This window comes from Talpa occidentalis, unplaced genomic scaffold (assembly GCF_014898055.3).
Source record: "Talpa occidentalis isolate TD23 unplaced genomic scaffold, MPIMG_talOcc4v2.1, whole genome shotgun sequence".
Classification (NCBI taxonomy): Eukaryota; Metazoa; Chordata; class Mammalia; order Eulipotyphla; family Talpidae; genus Talpa; species Talpa occidentalis.
The window spans coordinates 145,945,298-145,962,653 of record NW_026555331.1 but is presented as its reverse complement, the minus strand read 5'-3'; the positions used below and the strand labels follow the sequence as shown (position 1 = coordinate 145,962,653).

The window sequence follows — 17,356 nt, the reverse complement described above, 5'->3', positions numbered from 1 at the left end:
GAGCAGGTGTGGGGTCACAGCCCACAGCAGGAGTGAGCCTCCTCTGGAAGGAAGGGTCCATGTCCAGGCAGGGAAACAGACCCAGTCTCTGAGATGAGAAGGGACACAAGTGAGGGAGGAGGGGGGCTGGGGCAGAGAGGCCAGGGGAGCTGTGCAAGATAAAATCAGCAGCCACAGGGGCATTGGCCCCAAGGCTCTGAGTCAGGTCAGGACAACTGAGACTGCTGTGCATGCGACTCCCTCCCCAGGAAAACACCACCTGCAGCAATCCAAGTGCTCCAGGGTTCCTGAGCTAAAAGTTTGCAAAGGGCTCTGCTGAGACCTAGGGTCCAGACCCCTCTGCCTTCTTGTGCAGAGAGGAGCTGAGCCTGCAGCACTGTGCATCTTTGCTGGCACAGAAGTACACAGATGTCTGGTTGGGGGTGGCAGACTCCAGCGTGAGCAGGAAGTTGTTCTGTTTTAGTCTGGAGACGATGTACCCATGGTGGATGTCTCCTTTGTCTGTATTATTGACATCAAAGGAGTAATAGATCAGCCTCAGCCCAAGTTCTGGGTCCTGGCGATACCAGTACATGTAGTCGTGTTTCATATCCTGGACACAACTCAGGTTCCCACGCTGTCTTTTCATCAGGATCTGGAATCTGGGGCTCTGAGAGACCCCAGCCTTTACCACACCTGTGCACAAGGAGATGAAGCTGATGGAGCCGCAGACACAAAAGAGAGGCTGAGCACTGAGGCCTTGACCATGTCCCCCAGGACAGGGGCCCCGCCCAGGACTCACCTGCCTGCAGGAGACCCCAGACCCCCCAGCATAGCAGGGGGAAGCTCATGGCAGGGACAGGAGACTGAGGGTGCTGGAGTGATGCAGGTGCTGAGAAGGGAGTGGGGTTGTGCAGGGAGTGTTGTGAGATGTCACAGCCCTCCTGGCCCAGGGCAAACCTGTGACAGGGCCACGCCCCTTCCCTGGCTCCTGTGACAAATGTCCAGTGGGCAGCTCAGAGTGGGACAAACATCATTTGAATCCATGCAGTCTCACAAGTATATGAACTCTCCATCAGTCAGTTACAGCTTCAAGTAGATTTCACTTCCATGGTGTGATGCATCACAACAAACTGACTCTATTCATGTAAATTCACCTTTAGAAAACATCCTGATCTAATCCTGGTAATTTTTATGAACTTTGTCCCAGACGGTCCCAATACTCTGAAGATCAAGAGAGACTCATCCTGTCACTGACCTTCCCCTGGGAAGGATTCCCCTGCTCTCTGTTCCACAGCTCAGGGCTGGCCATTAGGACTTCATTACAACACCCTTTTCTCTGTTTCTTGTCAAGTCCCTGACATGGACACTGGCCAGGGCAGCTGGAGACTGTCCTGCCCCGGAGCCCAGCCCCGTGTGTGGAGGGGCAGCAGCAGCAGACAAACCTCACATGTCACTGCCCCTCCCTGGGGAGAAAGTGGGAGCTCAGAGCTCACAGGACCCCAGGAGCACAGCCGGGGAGGGTGACTCCAGGATGAAGGGAAATGTTCTCTTTTCCTTGGGTCATCCCATGCCACAAGGATGTCTCCTCAAGGAGAACAACTGGCACTGAGTGATACAGAAGTGGACAGGAGGGTGTTTGTGCTCTGGGCTGCTGCTCCTGCGGGGCTGTGCCCAGCTGTAGGCACAGAGATACAGCAGCCCCCAGCTCCACGGGCATCAGGGTGAGCTCAGAGCGATGGCCTGAACTGCTCAGCTGTGAATCATTGAGGGAGACTTCCTTTTTCTTGCTGTTTTCCATCGTAATACTGAACTGGGAACTTGGGGCCCTGGCCTGGGGTCTGCTGGTACAAGTATATAGACTCATGTCCAGTCTCATAGGAACATCTCAGGGTCACATTCTGTCCTCTTGCTGTGACCAGATGCTTAGGGTTCTGCGTGACTTCGGAGTCCACTGGGCCTGTGGGAGGAGACACACAGGAGCTGAGGCAGAGCCAGGGGAAGCCTCTGCTCAGCCATTACCGGGGCAGGCTGGTCAGCAGGCAGCTGAGCCCTCCTGGTCTCCCCAGGCTGCCAGGACCCACCTGCTAGCAGGAGACTAAGAGCCACACAGCAGAGGAGCCTGGAACCCATGGCAGCCTCAGGTCCTGGCAGCTCCTGGCTCAGGGGGGTCTGAGTTAGTCACCTCCTGGGCCCTGATAGGGCACTTGCTGCTGATGTCACTGCTGAGACTTCACTGCCCTGCAGTTCCTCTCCCTGCAGGACTCCCCTGGCTGGCTGCACCTTTAACAGGACCCAAGGCTGGTCACTCTCTGTCCATTCCTGTCTGCACAACCCACACGTGGGTGGTTGTGGGCTTAGCCCCTCCCCATATACCCACAAACACACCTTCTCCTCTGCCTGTCCTGCCTGCTGCTAGTTTCCCTTCCCTTGTCCCCCAACTCCTTAACCTCCACTTCCTGTGCAGGTGCAGGGAGCTGCCTCCTTGGTACAGGCTGAGGTCCAGGCCCACATCTGCTACCCTGGACAGGGGAGTCTCTGTTGCTCCTGGTGTTCTGGGACCTTCCAGAGACTCAGTCCTCCTCCCTGACAAGGCATGTGGCCAAGACTCCCCTTCAGCTGGGCCTTCCTGGACACTGTTCCCCCTCTGGTGTAACCCACATCCCTGAGCCCACAGCGCCTCCCAGTGGCCACAGGTCCTCAGGCCCATGGATTCCCCTCTGGTGTGTGAGCCAGAGCAGACAGTCCCCAGCCACCCAGGTGCCCAGCTCTCCATTTACTGCTCTCTGGCTGAAGATTTAAGCTTCACCTTTAATTCCACCATATTTGTGTGAGTCGGTGTATGAACCAGCATTTCGATTAAGAAGGGAATATTTTTTATATCTTTGCAATTAGTATGTGATGATGGACAAATACTCTGTGATGGACCAGCCACAAAAACAACTTGGTTCTAACCACAGCTCCTCCTGATTCATGAAATCTAAATATTTCCTCATTTTTTTTTTACCAGTTATTCCTGAATGTTAGATACTGCAGTTTTAGAGAGGATTTATATATTTTACACAAAATTTCTGACTTTATGAATCCTTAAAATATGCCAGCCCAAACTAACACATGCAGCTAGGACTAGAGTCCTTATATTTAATTCCCTTAACCTATAGACATCCTTGTTCTTTTCTTTTATATCCTATCCCTAACCTGAATATATATCTCACTATCAGCATTACATTAGAAGATTTTAAATTTTATGTATTTTACATTATAAATTCCCACAGCAGAGATGTAAGGCTTATACGCACTAATGCACAGATGCTCGTCCCACAAGAGAACATTCTATGCAAGCTCTTAACACACTCTCTCTGCCTCGTGCTCACTCACGTTCACACACGGGAGCTCAGGCTGGGAGGCCAGGACCTGAGTGTGAAACCCCACGCAGAGTCTTTGCATCAGAGAATTGCTCATGATCAGTGAATGAAGACGAGCAGGGGCAAAAGTCATAGTTTACTATTTATTTCCGAGTCTTTCAGAGTAAAATCTCTCTCCCCTGAGTCCCGGGCTCTCATGTCAGTAGACCAGCACGTTGTGTGAGTCCCAACTTAACCCGCAGGCGGGATGTTGTCAGGGGGATCAGGCCTGGGTTGGGAGATGCAGGCTGAGCGCATGTGCACCCCGGGCACAGGAGGCCAGGCCTCGGCCTCCCTGGACGTGGCAGATATGGCCTGAGAGTCTGAGGGGCTCAGAGGGTGACTGTGGTCAGAGGAGGGAGGACAGTCGGGGATTGTCCTCCATCCTATAGATGTTTGTGTGTTTCCCTACCCTGGCTTGGGCAGGGCCTCCATAAGGGGCAAGGTCACCGGCTCCCCAGAGGGCAGGCTGGTCCTCAGCACTAATCTACCTTTCATGAGTCAACAGATCACAGAGGACATCAACTCCCATCAAGGACTAGCAGAGAAGCAAAAGAAAGTTACCATCTCAGCCAAGGAGAAGCAAAGCCTTTGAGCCAAGCATGATCACCAGTAACCAAGGACACAGCTGACCCAGAGGCATGCTGGTGTGACTCATCACCTGGGTTCACACTGCCCAGGGCCTCAGGGCTCCAGGGTTCCCTGTTCTGGGTCAGCAAAGGGCATGATGAGTCCTGGGGTGCTGGCCCCGCTTTCTTGTGCAGAGAGGAGGTGAGCCTGCAGCGCTGTGCATCACTGCTGGCACAGAAGTACACAGCCGTCTGGGAGGTGGTGGCAGACTCCAGCGTGAGCAGGAAGTTCTTTTTATTTGGTCTGGACACATTGTACCCTTTGGGGATGTCACCTTCATTTATACTCTTGGAGGTAATGGAGTAATAGATCAGCCTCAGCCCGAGTCCCGGGTCCTGGCGATACCAGTACATGTAGTTGTAGTTCATTTCCTGGACACAACTCAAGTTCACCCTCTGTTCTGTCCTCAGGACCTGGAATCTGGGGCTCTGAGATACCCCAGCCTTCACCACACCTGTGCACAAGGAGATGAAGCTGATGGAGCTCCAGACACAACGGAGAGGCTGAGCACTGAGGCCTTGACCATGTCCCCCAGGCAGGGGCCCCACCCAGGACTCACCTGCCTGCAGGAGACCCCAGAACCCCCAGAATAGGAGGGAGACACTCATGGCGGGGACAGGAGACTAAGGGTGCTGGGGCTGTGGGTGCTGATGAGAGTGGAGTGGGGCTGTAAGGGAGTATTGTGAGATGTCACACCCAGGGCCAACCTGTGACAGGGCCACGCCCCTCTCTGGGCTCCAATGACAGATGTCCAGTGAGCAACTCAGAGTGGGAGGAACAGCATCTGAATCCAGGGCTCCCAGGGGGTCTGAACTTTCAGTCAGTCAGTAGATAGTTGCATGTAGATTTCATTCAGATGCTGTAACTCTTCATAATACATCACCAGGGCAGGCTGGTCAGCAGGCAGCTGAGCCCCACCCAGGCTCCCCACGGTGCCAGGACCCACCTGCTCCCAGGAGACAAAGGGCCACACAGCAGAGGAGTCTGGAGCCCATGGCAGCCTCAGGCCCTGGCAGCTCCTGGCTGAGTTAGTCACCTCCTGGGTCCTGATTGGGCACTTGCTGCTGATGTCAGTGCTCTGATGTCACTGCCCTGCTGTTCCTCTCCCTGCTGGACTCCCCTGGCCTGCTGTGCCTTTAACCAAGCCCAAGGCTGGTCACTCTGTCCATGCCTTGTTGCACAGCCCATGTGGTGGGTGTGGGCTCAGTCCCTCCCCATATGCCCAAAACCACCTGTTCTCCTCTGCCTGCCCCTCCTGTCAACAGTTGCACAGCATGTGACCCCCTACCTTCTTCACTCTCCAATCCAGTGCAGACTGTGGTCAAGGCCGTGTCCACCTCCCTGGGTGAGGAGTCTCAGTCTCTCCAGGGGTCCTGGGACCTCCCAGTGACTCAGTTCCCCTGTCTGACAAGGCATGTGGCCAAGACTCCCCTTTGATGGGCTCTCCTGAGCACTGTCTCCCCCTTTGGTGTAACCCACATCTGTGGGCCCACAGCACCTCCCAGTGGCCACAGATCCTCAGGCCCATGGATTCCCCTCTCGGGAGGGAATCAGAGCACACTTTTCTCCTCCAACCAGGTGCCCAGCTCTCCATTTACTGCTCTCTCAGCCTGGCTGCCTTAAGGCTGATCTTTATCCACCCTGAGATTTTGAAAACTCATTTATGAACCAGCATTTTGGTTAAGAAGGGAGTGACTATTACACCACTGCAATTAATATGTGATAGTGGAAAACACCTTGCAGAGATGCAGGCCATGAAAACTATTTTTCCAAACGCAGCTCCTCCTAATCACACAGGAGATGAAAGACTGTCCCTGAGGGCAATTCCCCTGCTGGAGTCCAAAAGGCCAAGAATTGAGCCAAGGGTGTGTCTGAGATGAGATCTCATCCTGCTGTCTCCACTGGCCCCTCGCTCTGACCAGAGCTCCTGGTGTCAGGCTACTCTAGCACCACAGAAGCTCATGAAGAATCAGAGCCCCCCACTGCCTATGGGGGAGTCTGTGTGCCCCCTCAATGAGAAATTTCCTAGTTAGGGTCTGGAAATATGATCCAAGTACCACTGTTGGGGGACAATTCACCTGGGACATGTGTGACTCACTCAACTGGGTTCACACCAGTTGAGTTGAACCCTCTCAGGATTCCCTGAGCTCAGAGTCTGCAAAGGGCTCTGCTGTTTCCCAGGGTGCAGGGCCCTTCCTTCTTGTGCAGAGAGTTGGTGAGCCTGCAGCACTGTGCATCACTGCTGGCACAGAAGTACACAGATGTCTGGGAGGGGGAGGCAGACTCCAGCGTGAGCAGGAACTTCTCCTTTTTTGGTCTGAAGACATTATACCCATTGGGGAAGTCTCCTTTGTCTTTGGATCCAAAAGTATATGAGTAATAGATCAGCCTCAGCCCAAGTCCTGGGTCCTGCCGATACCAGTACATGGACTCATGGTTCATATCCTGGACACAACTCAGGTTCCTGCTCTGTCCTGTCCTCAGGATCTGGAATCTGGGGCTCTGAGAGACCCCAGCCTTCACCACACCTGTGCACAAGGAGATGAAACTGTTGGAGCCGCAGACACAACAGAGAGACTGAGCACTGAGGCCTTGACCGTGTCCCCCAGGACTCACCTGCCTGCAGGAGACCCCAGACCCCCCAGCACAGGAGGGGGACACTCATGGCAGGGACAGGAAACTGAGGGTGCTGGGGCTGTGGGTGCTAAGAAGGGACTGAGGCTGTGAGGGAGTGTTGTGAGATGTCACAGCCCTCCTGGCCCAGGGCCAACCTGTGACAGGGCCACGCCCCTCCCCGGGCTCCAATGACAAGTGTCCAGGGCAGCTCCGAGTGGAGAGTGTTTTCCTAAATGACCTAAGTGTTAATCTTTGCTCAACTCTTTGTAAATCAGTGTGAAAGTTTATGTGTGTGTATATATATACACATATATATATATGTATATATATATAATGATATTATTCTTCACATCACATTGGTCTCATTATATTTACATCTTTAAAACTTAGTAAAAATGTTTGTTGGATCCTGATGTGAGCTATGGCAGGTGAGTTCCAAATAATCCAAGATTTTTTCTGGCATCCAGTGACCCGGTCCTGCTTCTGTCCTTCGGTCTTTAGTGGTGCCACTGCTGTCTGTTCCCCAAACCCCAGGGTAGGATCATCAACATTTCAGGCTCATTTTCCTGTTTCTATTTTTTTTTAAAAGATTCATTTATTCATGCATACAAGAACCGGGGTACAGGCCAGATGCGCGGGAGAGCAAGAGGATTCACCAGAGACAGAGTGGGCAACAGAACAGGCAAACTGACTGAAATACCCTGCTGAGGGGAGCAGCAGGTGAGACAGGAGAGGTCTGCTGCGCCATGTGGGTAGCTCTCCAGCTGCCAGGGATTGAACCCGCACTGCAGAGGCTGCAGACAGCTTCACAGTGCTGAGCTCAACCGCCTGCGCCACGGGGGAGGCCCACGTTTAGCTGTTTCTTACAAGTCACTGACTTGGCACACTGGCTCGGCAGCTGGAGACCATCCTGCCCCAGAGTCCTGCACAGTATGTGGAGGGGCAGTGGCCACAGACACACCCAGCAGGTCACTCTCCTTCCTGGGGGATCAGTGGGTGCTCAGAGCTCACAGGACGTCCTGCCCAGGAGCACAGGTGGGGAGGGGCTCAGAGGAAGGGCAGATCCAGGGAGATGGAAAATGTTCTCTTTTCGTCTGGAACATCCCATGTCACGGGGGCATCTACCTGCAGAAATGCTGTCACTGACTGATAAATGGACGGGGGTGACAAAACGGAATCCCGACCTCAGAGGACCTGGGTCAGCTCAGATCTGCGGCCCTGACCTCCACGTTCTGAATCAGGGTTGAGCCTTGGCCCACACCATGCAGCCGGTGCTGAGGCCATGACCTTGTGTTTCTGAGGTTCCTGCGGGTGTGCCGGGTCCCTGGGCCTCCAGTTCCTGTCCTGGGTGTGAGATGTCAGCATCCCAGGGGCCAGAGAGAAGGACACAGACCCTGAGCCCAGAATCACAGGAGGAGCCTGATGTTGGAAACTCAAGTCCAGGCCCTGGCCTGCAGCCTGGAACACCAGGATGTCATGGTGGAAAACACCGTGCAGAGATGCAGGCCATGAAAACCATGTTTCCAAAAGCAGCTCCTCCTCATCTAGACGAGATGAACGACTGTCCCTGAGGACGAGTCCCCTGTTAGAGTCCAAAAGACCAAGAATTGAGCCAAGGGTGTATGTCTGAGACAAGGTCTCATCCTGCTGTCTCCACTGGCCCCTCGTTCAAACCAGAGCTCCTGGTGTCCAGGCTACTCCAGCATCACAGAAGCTCATGAAGAGACAGAGCCCCCCACTGCCTATGGGGGAGTCTGTGTGCCCCCTCGATGAGAAATTTCCTAGTTAGGGTCTGGAAATATGATCTAAGTATCACGGTTGGGGGACAAGTCACGCTGGCCTGGTGTACAGGGGATACACCAACTTTACCTACTAAACATTATTTGAGGGGAAGAAAGTGGTGAAGGCCAAGTCAAGGGTGACACCGTGTGAGCAGATGTCAGGCCTGAGGATCCACGCTGGGCTAGTAGGTGTTGCGCTACCAGGTGGAGGGAATCGGCATTTCCCAGATACCATTTCCGTTACATCCTGGTCTAGAGTGTGTCAAGGAGGGACTTGTGCAAACTTCATTATGTGGAGTCACAGCATTTGCCTTATAAGATTAACATTGAGTGAAGATGAAAAATAAGCAGACAAAAAGCTGGAAAATTTCACCATTCTACCATTAAGTCCACAGGCTCCACAAGAGCCGAACACAAGGTCCCGAGCTCCTTGGTGGGGAGGGAGAGTGCCTGGGGAGCAGGTGTGGGGCTGCGCTGCCCATAGCGGGAGTGAGCCTCTTCTGGAAGGGAGGGTCCATGTCCAGGAGGGGAAACAGACCCAGACTCTGAGATAAGAAGGGGTGATGGGTGAGGACAGGGGGCTGGAGCAGAGAGGCCAGGTGAGCTGTGCAAGCTTAATCAGTAGCCACGGGGGCATCTGTCCCCAGGGCAGCTGAGGGGTGACTCACTCACCCACGTTCACACCGACTGCAGGGACCCCCTACTGCAGGGTTCCCTGAGCTCAGAGTCTGCAGAGGGCTCTGCTGAGTCCCAGAGTGCAGGGCCCCCGCCTTCTTGTGCAGAGAGGAGCTGAGCTTGCAGCTCTGTGCATAGCTGGTGGCACAGAAGTACACAGCTGTCTGGGAGGAGGTGGCAGACTTCAGCATAAGTAGGCAGTTGTCCTTATTTTTTCTGGAGACATTGTACCCCTCGGTGATGTCTCCATTATATAAGGTACCAGAAGCATAGGTAAAATAGATGAGCCTCAGTCCGAGTCCTGGGTCCTGGCGATACCAGTACATGTAGTCGTGGTTCATATCCTGGACACAACTCAGGTTCCTGCTCTGTCCTGTCCTCAGGATCTGGAATCTGGGTTCCTGAGAGACCCCAGCCTTCACCACACCTGTGCATAAGGAAATGAAGCTGATGGAGCCGCAGACACAACGGAGCGGCAGAGCACTGAGGCCTTGACCGAGTCTCCCAGGACAGGGGCCCCGCCCAGGACTCACCTGCCTGCAGGAGACCCCAGACCCCCCAGCACAGGAGGGGGACGCTCATGGCAGGGACAGGAGACTGCTGGTGCTGGAGCTGTGGGTGCTGATGAGAGGGGAGCGGGGCTGTGAGGGAGTGTTGTGAGATGTCACAGCCCTCCTGGCCCAGGGCCAACCTGTGACAGGGCCACGCCCCTCCCCGGGCTCCAGTGACAAGTGTCCAGGGCAGCTCCGAGTGGAGAGTGTGTTACTCTAACGAACTAGTCTTATACATTGCTCTGTCTGCTTGTAAATCAGTGTGAAACTTTGTATTATTTCTTCCTGTGATATTAATTTTCACCACATACTGGTCTCTTCATCTAATTATTTCTATAGTTCTGAAACTTTAAAAAATACAGAGTCACAGCAACTGCCCTTGCAACATTAAATTTTGAATAAAGGTGAAAAATAATCAGATAAGCTGTAAACTTTCAACTCAGCATCACGGTCACCTGCTCCATCCAGGGCCTCACCCACTTGGAGGACAGGCACCCATGAGATCTTAGAACAAGGGACTGACCTCCAAGGACAGGGAGAGTGTCCTGCCCGCGTGTGAAGGGGCAGCAGCAGCAGACACACCTGACGTGTCACTGCCCTCCTTGGGGAGTCAGTGGCTGCTCAGGGGACCTCCTGCCCAGGAGCACAGGTGAGTGTGGGGCTCAGGGGAGGGGCAGAATCCAGGACAACTGGATAATGTTCTCTTTTTATTGGGTGATCCATGTCACGGGGCTCTCCTTGTGCAGAGCGATTGTCACTAGTGAGTGATGAGTATACCGGGGTCACGGGTGCTCAGGGGCACGGAACCCCCTCCTTAGAGGACTGGAGTCTGCCCAGGTCTGTGGCCGTGATCTTCATGTTCTGAATCAGGTTTGAGCCTCAGGCCCACAGATCATGCAGCTAGTCCTGAGGCTGTGACCTTGTGTTTCTCATCTGCGGTACCCAAGGGGGTGCCGTGTCCCTGGGGCGTCAGCTCCTGTACTGGGTCTGGGGAAGTCAGCAAACCTGGGCTACAAGGAGCCGTGCAGCCAGAGTCAGAGGAGCAGCCTGTTGAGGACACTGCTCACACGTGTATAATAAGCCAAATTATACTGATGGATTGATAGGGTGATGAGCAGTAAATTGCTTGATCTTCTTTGTGCAGCTAATCTAGGCCTGGAAGGGAAGACAGATGAGGGTCCATTCTACCTGGGAGTATGGGGTGGGAAGCACAGGTGTTCAAAGCCGACTTGAGTTTGTAACCTCCCTGCAGCAGTTCTGAAATAGAACCAGGGAAGGACACTTCCAAAAGGTAATAAATTAGTAAAATAAACTTATGTGACTGTATTCCACGTGATCGGGTATGGCATGCAGGAACCCCAGAGACAGCATCCTGCCCCCAGGGCTAACCTCCAGCTCCAGCCCCGCCCTCCCCTCACTTCCTGAGCTGGGCTGGAGGGTGTTTGTGCTCTGGGCTGCTGCTCTTGCAGGGCTGTGCCACACTGCTGGCACAGAGATACAGGGCCGTGTCCCCAAGCTCCACGGAGCTTGTGTTCAGCCTAGAGCTATGAAGGCCTGTGAACTGCTCAAATTTGAATCGTTGAGGGGACTTCCTTTATCTTGCTCTTTTCCATTGAAATATCGAACCAGGAACTCGGGGCTGTGGCCCGGGGCCTGCTGGTGCCAGTACACAGACTGGTGTTTTGTGTCATAGGAACATGTCAGGGTCACGTTCTGTCCTCTCTCTGTGACCAGATACTTAGGGGTCTGCATGACCAGAGTCCACTGGGCCTGTGGGAGGAGACACACAGGAGCTGTGGCAGAGCCAGGGGAAGTCTCTGCTCAGCCATGACCAGGGTAAACTGGTCACAAGGCAGCTGAGGCCCTCCCGGACTCCCCAGGGTGCCAGGACCCACCCACTCCCAGGAGACAAAGGGCCACACAGCAGAGGAGCCTGGAGCCCATGGCGGCCTCAGGCCTGGCAGCTCCTGGCTCAGGGGGATCTGCGTTAGTCACCTCCTGGGCCCTGATTTGCACCTGTCGCTGATGTCACTGCTCTGACGTCAATGCTCTGCTGTTCCTCTCCCTGCAGGACTCCCTGGCCTGCTGCGCCTTTAGCAGGACCCGAGGTTGGTCACTCTCTGTCCATTCCTGTCTGCACAGCCTCACACGGGTGGGTGTGGGCTCAGCCCCTCCCTCTGCCCACAAACCTCTGATCTCCTCTGCTTCACACCAATTACCCAGCCCGTGAGCCCCCAACTCCTTCACCCTCAGGTGCATGGAGCTGTCTCTATGGTTCATACTGAGGTTAAGGCCCATGTCCATTTCCATGGGCAGAGGAGTCTTATCACTTCAGGGTTTTGACCTCCCAGAGTTCAATCCACATGCCTGACAGAGGTATTCAGCTGTGACTTCCCTTCAGCCTGGCCATCCAGGGCTCTGTCCCCCTCTGGTGCAGCCCCACATCTGTGGGCCCACAGTGCCTCCCAGTGGCCACCGGCCCATAAGCTCACAGATTTATGTTCACTGTCTTTTTTTTTTTTTTTTTTTTTTTTTTTTTAATTTATACGAGAACCGGGGTACAAGCCAGATGCGTGGGCAGGTGAAAGGATTCACCAGAGACAGAGCGGGGAAAAACAGGTAGACTGATGAAATACACTGCTGTGTAGGGCAGCGGGCAAGACAGGAGAGGTCTGCTGTACCATGTGGGACCCTCACTGGCCGGGTTCAAGCCGGAGCTGCAGAGGCTGCGGACAGCTTCACAGTGCAGCGCTCAACCGCCTGCGCCACAGGGGAGGCCCTGTGTTTTCTGTCTTTACCAGAACAGAATTTTAGTCTGAACCACTCTGAATTTTACTCTGAACATGACGTGTAGCCCCAACTTTAACACCGACAAAAAATGAGCATTTACATTGGCAGCCTGGCTGATGTAGGGTCCCCTTCAAGGAACCCATAGCCTGGGAACCAAAGTGTATGAACCAGAATTGGATTAATGCAAAAAAAATCTTGCACCATGACAATTAGTATAGTCAGTGGATGAGAAAAGACAGAAGAATTCAGGTTGTAGATTACAAGGTGTATGGTTCCTGTGGATTCTACATGGAACACTACTTTCCATTGCCACCAGGGGTGTCACTCACTCACCCGGTTCACACATTGGGCGGGGACCCCAGGGCTGCAGGGCTCCCTGTGCTGACAGTGTACAAGAGCTCTGATGAGCCCCGGGGTGCAGGGCCCCCAACTTCTTGTGCAGAGAGGAGGTGAGCCTGCAGCACTGTGCATAGCTGGTGGCACAGAAGTACACAGCTGTCGTTGAGCGGTTGGCAGACCCCAGCGTGAGCAGGAAGTTGTTTTTGTCTGGTCTAGAGACCTCGTACCCATCGGGAATGTCTCCCGTGGCTTTGGCATTAGGACCCGATGAGTAGTAGATCAGCCTGAGCCCGAGTCCTGGGTCCTGGCGATACCAGTACATGTAGTTGTGCCCCATATCCTGGACACAACTCAGGTTCCTGCTCTGTCCTGTCTTCAGGATTTGGAATCCGGGGATCTGAGAGACCCCAGCCCTCACCACACCTGTGCACAAGGAGATGAAGCTGATGGAGCCGCAGACACAAAGGAGAGGCTGAGCACTGAGGCCTTGACCGTGTCCCCCAGGACAGGGGCCCTGCCCAGGACTCACCTGCCTGCAGGAGACCCCAGACCCCCCAGCACAGGAGGGGACGCTCATGGCAGGGACAGGAAACTGAGGGTGCTGGGGCTGTGGGTGCTGGTGAGAGGGGAGCGGGGCTGTGAGGGAGTGTTGTGAGATGTCACAGCCCTCCTGGCCCAGGGCCAACCTGTGACAGGGCCACGCCCCTCCCCGGCCCCCAATGACAAGTGTCCAGGGCAGCGCCGAGTGGAGAGTGTGTTACTCTAAGTGACCTAAGTCTTATATTTTGCTCTGTTTGTAAATCAGTGTGAAACTTTATATTATTTCTTCCTGTGATATTATTTTTCACCTCACACTCGTCTCTTCATCTAATATTTCTATAATTTTTTTTTAAATGTTATCATCTTTTTTAAAATTTTTTTTTAGATTTATTTATTTATACAAGCACTCGGTACAGTCAGAGGCGTGGGAGGGTGAGAGAATTCACCAGAGCCAGAGCGGAGAGAAGAATAGGCAGAGTGACAAAGTACACTGCTGAGGGGAGCAGCGGGCGGCAGGAGAGGTCTGCGCCATGTGGGACCCTCACCCGGCGTCCGGAATGGAACCGGAGCTGCAGAGGCCGCGGGCAGCTTTGTAACCCAGTGCTCAACCGCTGCGCCACTGGGGAGGCCCGATTTCTATTGTTTTCAAACTTTAAAAAATATATGTAGCACCTTGATGTGCACGAGAGCTGGAGGGTCCAAATCATCCAAGAGTTTTTCTGCATCTTAGTGGCCAGTCCCACTTCTCTCCTTCCATCCAAACGGCGCCGCTGCCGTCTGGATCATCAACATTTCAGACTCACTTTGCAGTTTCTTCCAAGTCACTGTATGGGACTCTGGCCGGGGCCGCTGCAGACTGTCCTGCCCGCATGTGGAGGGGCAGCAGCAGCAGACACACCTCACGTGTCACTGCCCTCCTTGGGGAGTCAGTGGCTGCTCAGGGGACCTCCTGCCCAGGAGCACAGGTGAGTGTGGGGTTCAGGGGAGAGGCAGAATCCAGGAGGACTGGATAATGTTCTCTTTATTGGGTGATCGCATGTCTCGGGGCTCTCCTTGTGCAGAACAATTATCACTAGTGAGTGATAAGTATAGCCAGGGTAACAGGTGCTCAGGGGCACGAACCCCCTCCTTAGAGGAATGGAGTCAGCCCAGGTCAGTGGACGGGATCTTCATTTTCTGAATCAGGTTTGAGCCTCAGGCCCACAGATCATGCAGCTGGTCCTGAGCCGTGACCTTGCGTTTCTCATCTGGGGTCCTTAAGGGGGTGCGAGGTCCCTGGGGCATCAGCTCCTGTCCTGGGTCTGGGGGAGTCAGCATATGTGGGCTACAAGGAGCCGTGCAGCCAGAGTGGGAGGAGCAGCCTGTTGAGGACTCTGCTCACACATCTACAAATAAGCCAAATAACACTGATGGATTGATGGGGTGATGAGCAGTAAAATGCTTGATCCTCCCTGCATGGCTAATCTGGGCCTGGAAGGGGAAGCCAGATGAGGGGTGATTCTACCTGGGGGGGCGGTGGGAAGCACAGGTGTTCAAAGCAGACTTGAGTTTGGTTCCTCCCCGCAGCATCTCTGAAATCAAACCAGGGAAGGACACTTCCCACAGATAATAAGGTAGTAAAATAATACTTCTGTTGGTGGTTTTCTTCTCATCACATATCATACACAGGAGCCCAGAGACACTCCTACTCCCCAGGGCTGAGCCTCCTGCCCCGCCCCGCCCTCCCCCTCACTTCCTGAGCTGGGCAGGAGGGTTTTTGTGCTCTGAGCTGCTGCTCCTGCAGGGCTGTGCCAAGCTGCTGGCGCAGAGATACAGGGCCGAGTCCCCAAACTCCACGAGGCTCATGTTCAGCTCAGAGCTATAATCGTCTTCCAACTGCCCAAATTTGAATCGTTGAGGGAAACTTTCTTTTTCTTGCTCTTTCCCACCATAATACCGAACCAGGAACGCTGGACCCTGGCCCAGGGCCTGCTTGTACCAGTACACATTCGTGTGTTCTTTCTCATAGGAACATGTCAGGGTCACGTTCTGTCCGCTTGCTGTGACCAGATACTTGGGGTTCTGTGTGACTTCAGAGTCCACTGGGCCTGTGGGAGGAGACACACAGGAGCTGAGGCAGAGCCAGGGGAAGCCTCTGCTCAGCTATCACCAGGGCAGGCTGGTCACCAGGCAGCTGAGGCCCTCCAGGGCTCCCCAGGGTGCCAGGACCCACCTGCTCCCAGGAGACAAAGGGCCGCACAGCAGAGGAGCCTGGAGCCCATGGCGGCCTCAGGCCCTGGTAGCTCCTGGCTTGGGGGGGGGGGGGTGTCTGAGTTAGTCACCTCCTGGGGCCTGATTGGGCACTTGCCGCTGATGTCACTGCTGCGATGTCACTGCCCTGCTGTTCCTCACCCTGCAGGACTCCCCTGGCCTGCTGTGCCTTTAGTAGGACCCAAGGCTGGTCACTCTTTGTCCATTCCTGTCTGCACAGCCTCACGTGGTTGTGTGTGGGCTCAGCCCCTCTTCATAGGCCCACAAACTTCTGATCTCCACTGCCCGTCTCTCCTCACACCAGCCCATGATCCCCCAACTCCTTCACCCTCTGTTTCCTTTGCAGGTGCTGGAGCTGCCCCACTGGTGGCTACTGAAGTTCAAGGCCCATGTTCATTTCCATGGGCAGAGGAGACTTATCATTCCAGGTCCTTGTCCTCTCAGTGTTCGATCCACCTGCCTGGCTAGGTATTTAGTTGAGACTTCCCTTCAGCTGGGCCCTCCTGGGCTCTGTCCCCCTCTGGTGCTTCCCTACATCTGTGGGCCCACAGCGCCTCTTAGTGGCCACCGGCCCATGAGCTCATAGATTCATGTTTTCTGTCCTAATTAGAACAGACCTTTATTCTGAACCACTCTGAATTTTACTCTGACATGTGATCCCAACGTTCCCATCTACAGAAATGAGCATTTTACATTCCCCTCCTGGCCGATGCAGGGTCCCCTCTATGCATCCATAGCCCGGGACCAAGAGTGTATGAACCAGACTTGGATTAAGGCAAAAAAAAATATGTACCATGACAATTAGTACAGTCAGTGGATGAGAAAAGACAGAAGAATTCAGCTTGTAGATTATGAGGTCTATGGTTCCTGTGGATTCTACATGGAAACACTATTTTCCGTTGCCACCAGGGCTGTGACTCACTCACCCGGGTTCAAGCTTCGGCGGGGACCCCAGGGCTTCAGAACTCACTGTGCTGACAGTGTACAAGTGCTCTGATGAGCCCAGGGGTGCAGAGCCCCATTCTTGTGCAGAGAGGAGGTGAGCCTGCAGCGCTGTGCATAGCTGGTGCACAGAAGTACACAGCTGTCTGGGAGGGGGTGGCAGACTCCAGCGTGAGCAGGAACTTGGCTTTGTCTGGTCTAGAGACCTTGTACCCATCAGGGATGTCTCCTTCGGCGCTGAGATTAATATTTGCTGAGTAATGGAGAAGCCTTAGCCCGAGTCCTGGGTCCTGGCGATACCAGTACATGTAGTCATAGTCCATATCCTGGGCACAGCTCAGCTGCCCACGCTGTTTTGTCCTCAGGATCTGGAATCTGGGGCTCTGAGAGACCCCAGCCTTCACCACACCTGTGCACAAGGAGATGAAGCTGATGGAGCTGCAGACACAATGGAGAGGCTGAGCATTGAGGCCTTGACCTTGTTGCCCAGGACTCACCTGCCTGCAGGAGACCCCAGACCCCCCAGCACAGGAGGGGGACGCTCATGGCAGGGACAGGAGACTGAGGGTGCTGGGGCTGTGGGTGCTGAGAAGGGAGTGAGGCTGTGAGGGAGTGTTGGGAGATGTCACAGCCCTCCTGGTCCAGGGCCAACCTGTGACAGGGCCACGCCCCTCCCGGGCTCTAAAGCAAAATGTCCAGTGAGTGGGAAGATGCATCTTCCTGGGTTGACACAAGTCATACAGTTTCTTCACCTCTGTGTCCAGTCAGTGTGTTGCTTTTCCTACGTGTCATTCCGGAGGTGAGTGTTCACATCACTCTGGTTTATTCCTCTTCAATATTTCTTTTTTTTTTTTTTTTT

The 17,356-nt window shown here is 54.2% G+C and overlaps 1 pseudogene and 5 gene segments (V, D, J or C); all 6 read right to left on the bottom strand.

Moving 5' to 3' along the window:
- Window positions 1-1,742: 1,742 nt before the first annotated feature.
- On the bottom strand, window positions 1,743-5,029 carry LOC119250757 (T cell receptor beta variable 6-1-like). The segment is given in 3 exon segments: window positions 1,743-1,939; window positions 4,045-4,467; window positions 4,960-5,029. Coding segments are annotated over 3 exon segments (669 nt in total).
- A 1,132-nt stretch (window positions 5,030-6,161) lies between these two features.
- On the bottom strand, window positions 6,162-6,678 carry LOC119250745 (T cell receptor beta variable 6-1-like). The segment is given in 2 exon segments: window positions 6,162-6,541; window positions 6,630-6,678. Coding segments are annotated over 2 exon segments (429 nt in total).
- Window positions 6,679-9,078: 2,400 nt separating this feature from the next.
- Window positions 9,079-9,667, bottom strand: LOC119250734 (T cell receptor beta variable 6-2-like). The segment is given in 2 exon segments: window positions 9,079-9,512; window positions 9,619-9,667. Coding segments are annotated over 2 exon segments (483 nt in total).
- A 1,113-nt stretch (window positions 9,668-10,780) lies between these two features.
- On the bottom strand, window positions 10,781-11,580 carry LOC119250721 (T cell receptor beta variable 9-like; annotated as a pseudogene).
- Window positions 11,581-15,033: 3,453 nt separating this feature from the next.
- On the bottom strand, window positions 15,034-15,566 carry LOC119250714 (T cell receptor beta variable 9-like). The segment is given in 2 exon segments: window positions 15,034-15,392; window positions 15,518-15,566. Coding segments are annotated over 2 exon segments (408 nt in total).
- Window positions 15,567-16,514: 948 nt separating this feature from the next.
- Window positions 16,515-17,046, bottom strand: LOC119250707 (T cell receptor beta variable 6-2-like). The segment is given in 2 exon segments: window positions 16,515-16,906; window positions 16,995-17,046. Coding segments are annotated over 2 exon segments (441 nt in total).
- Window positions 17,047-17,356: the final 310 nt, after the last annotated feature.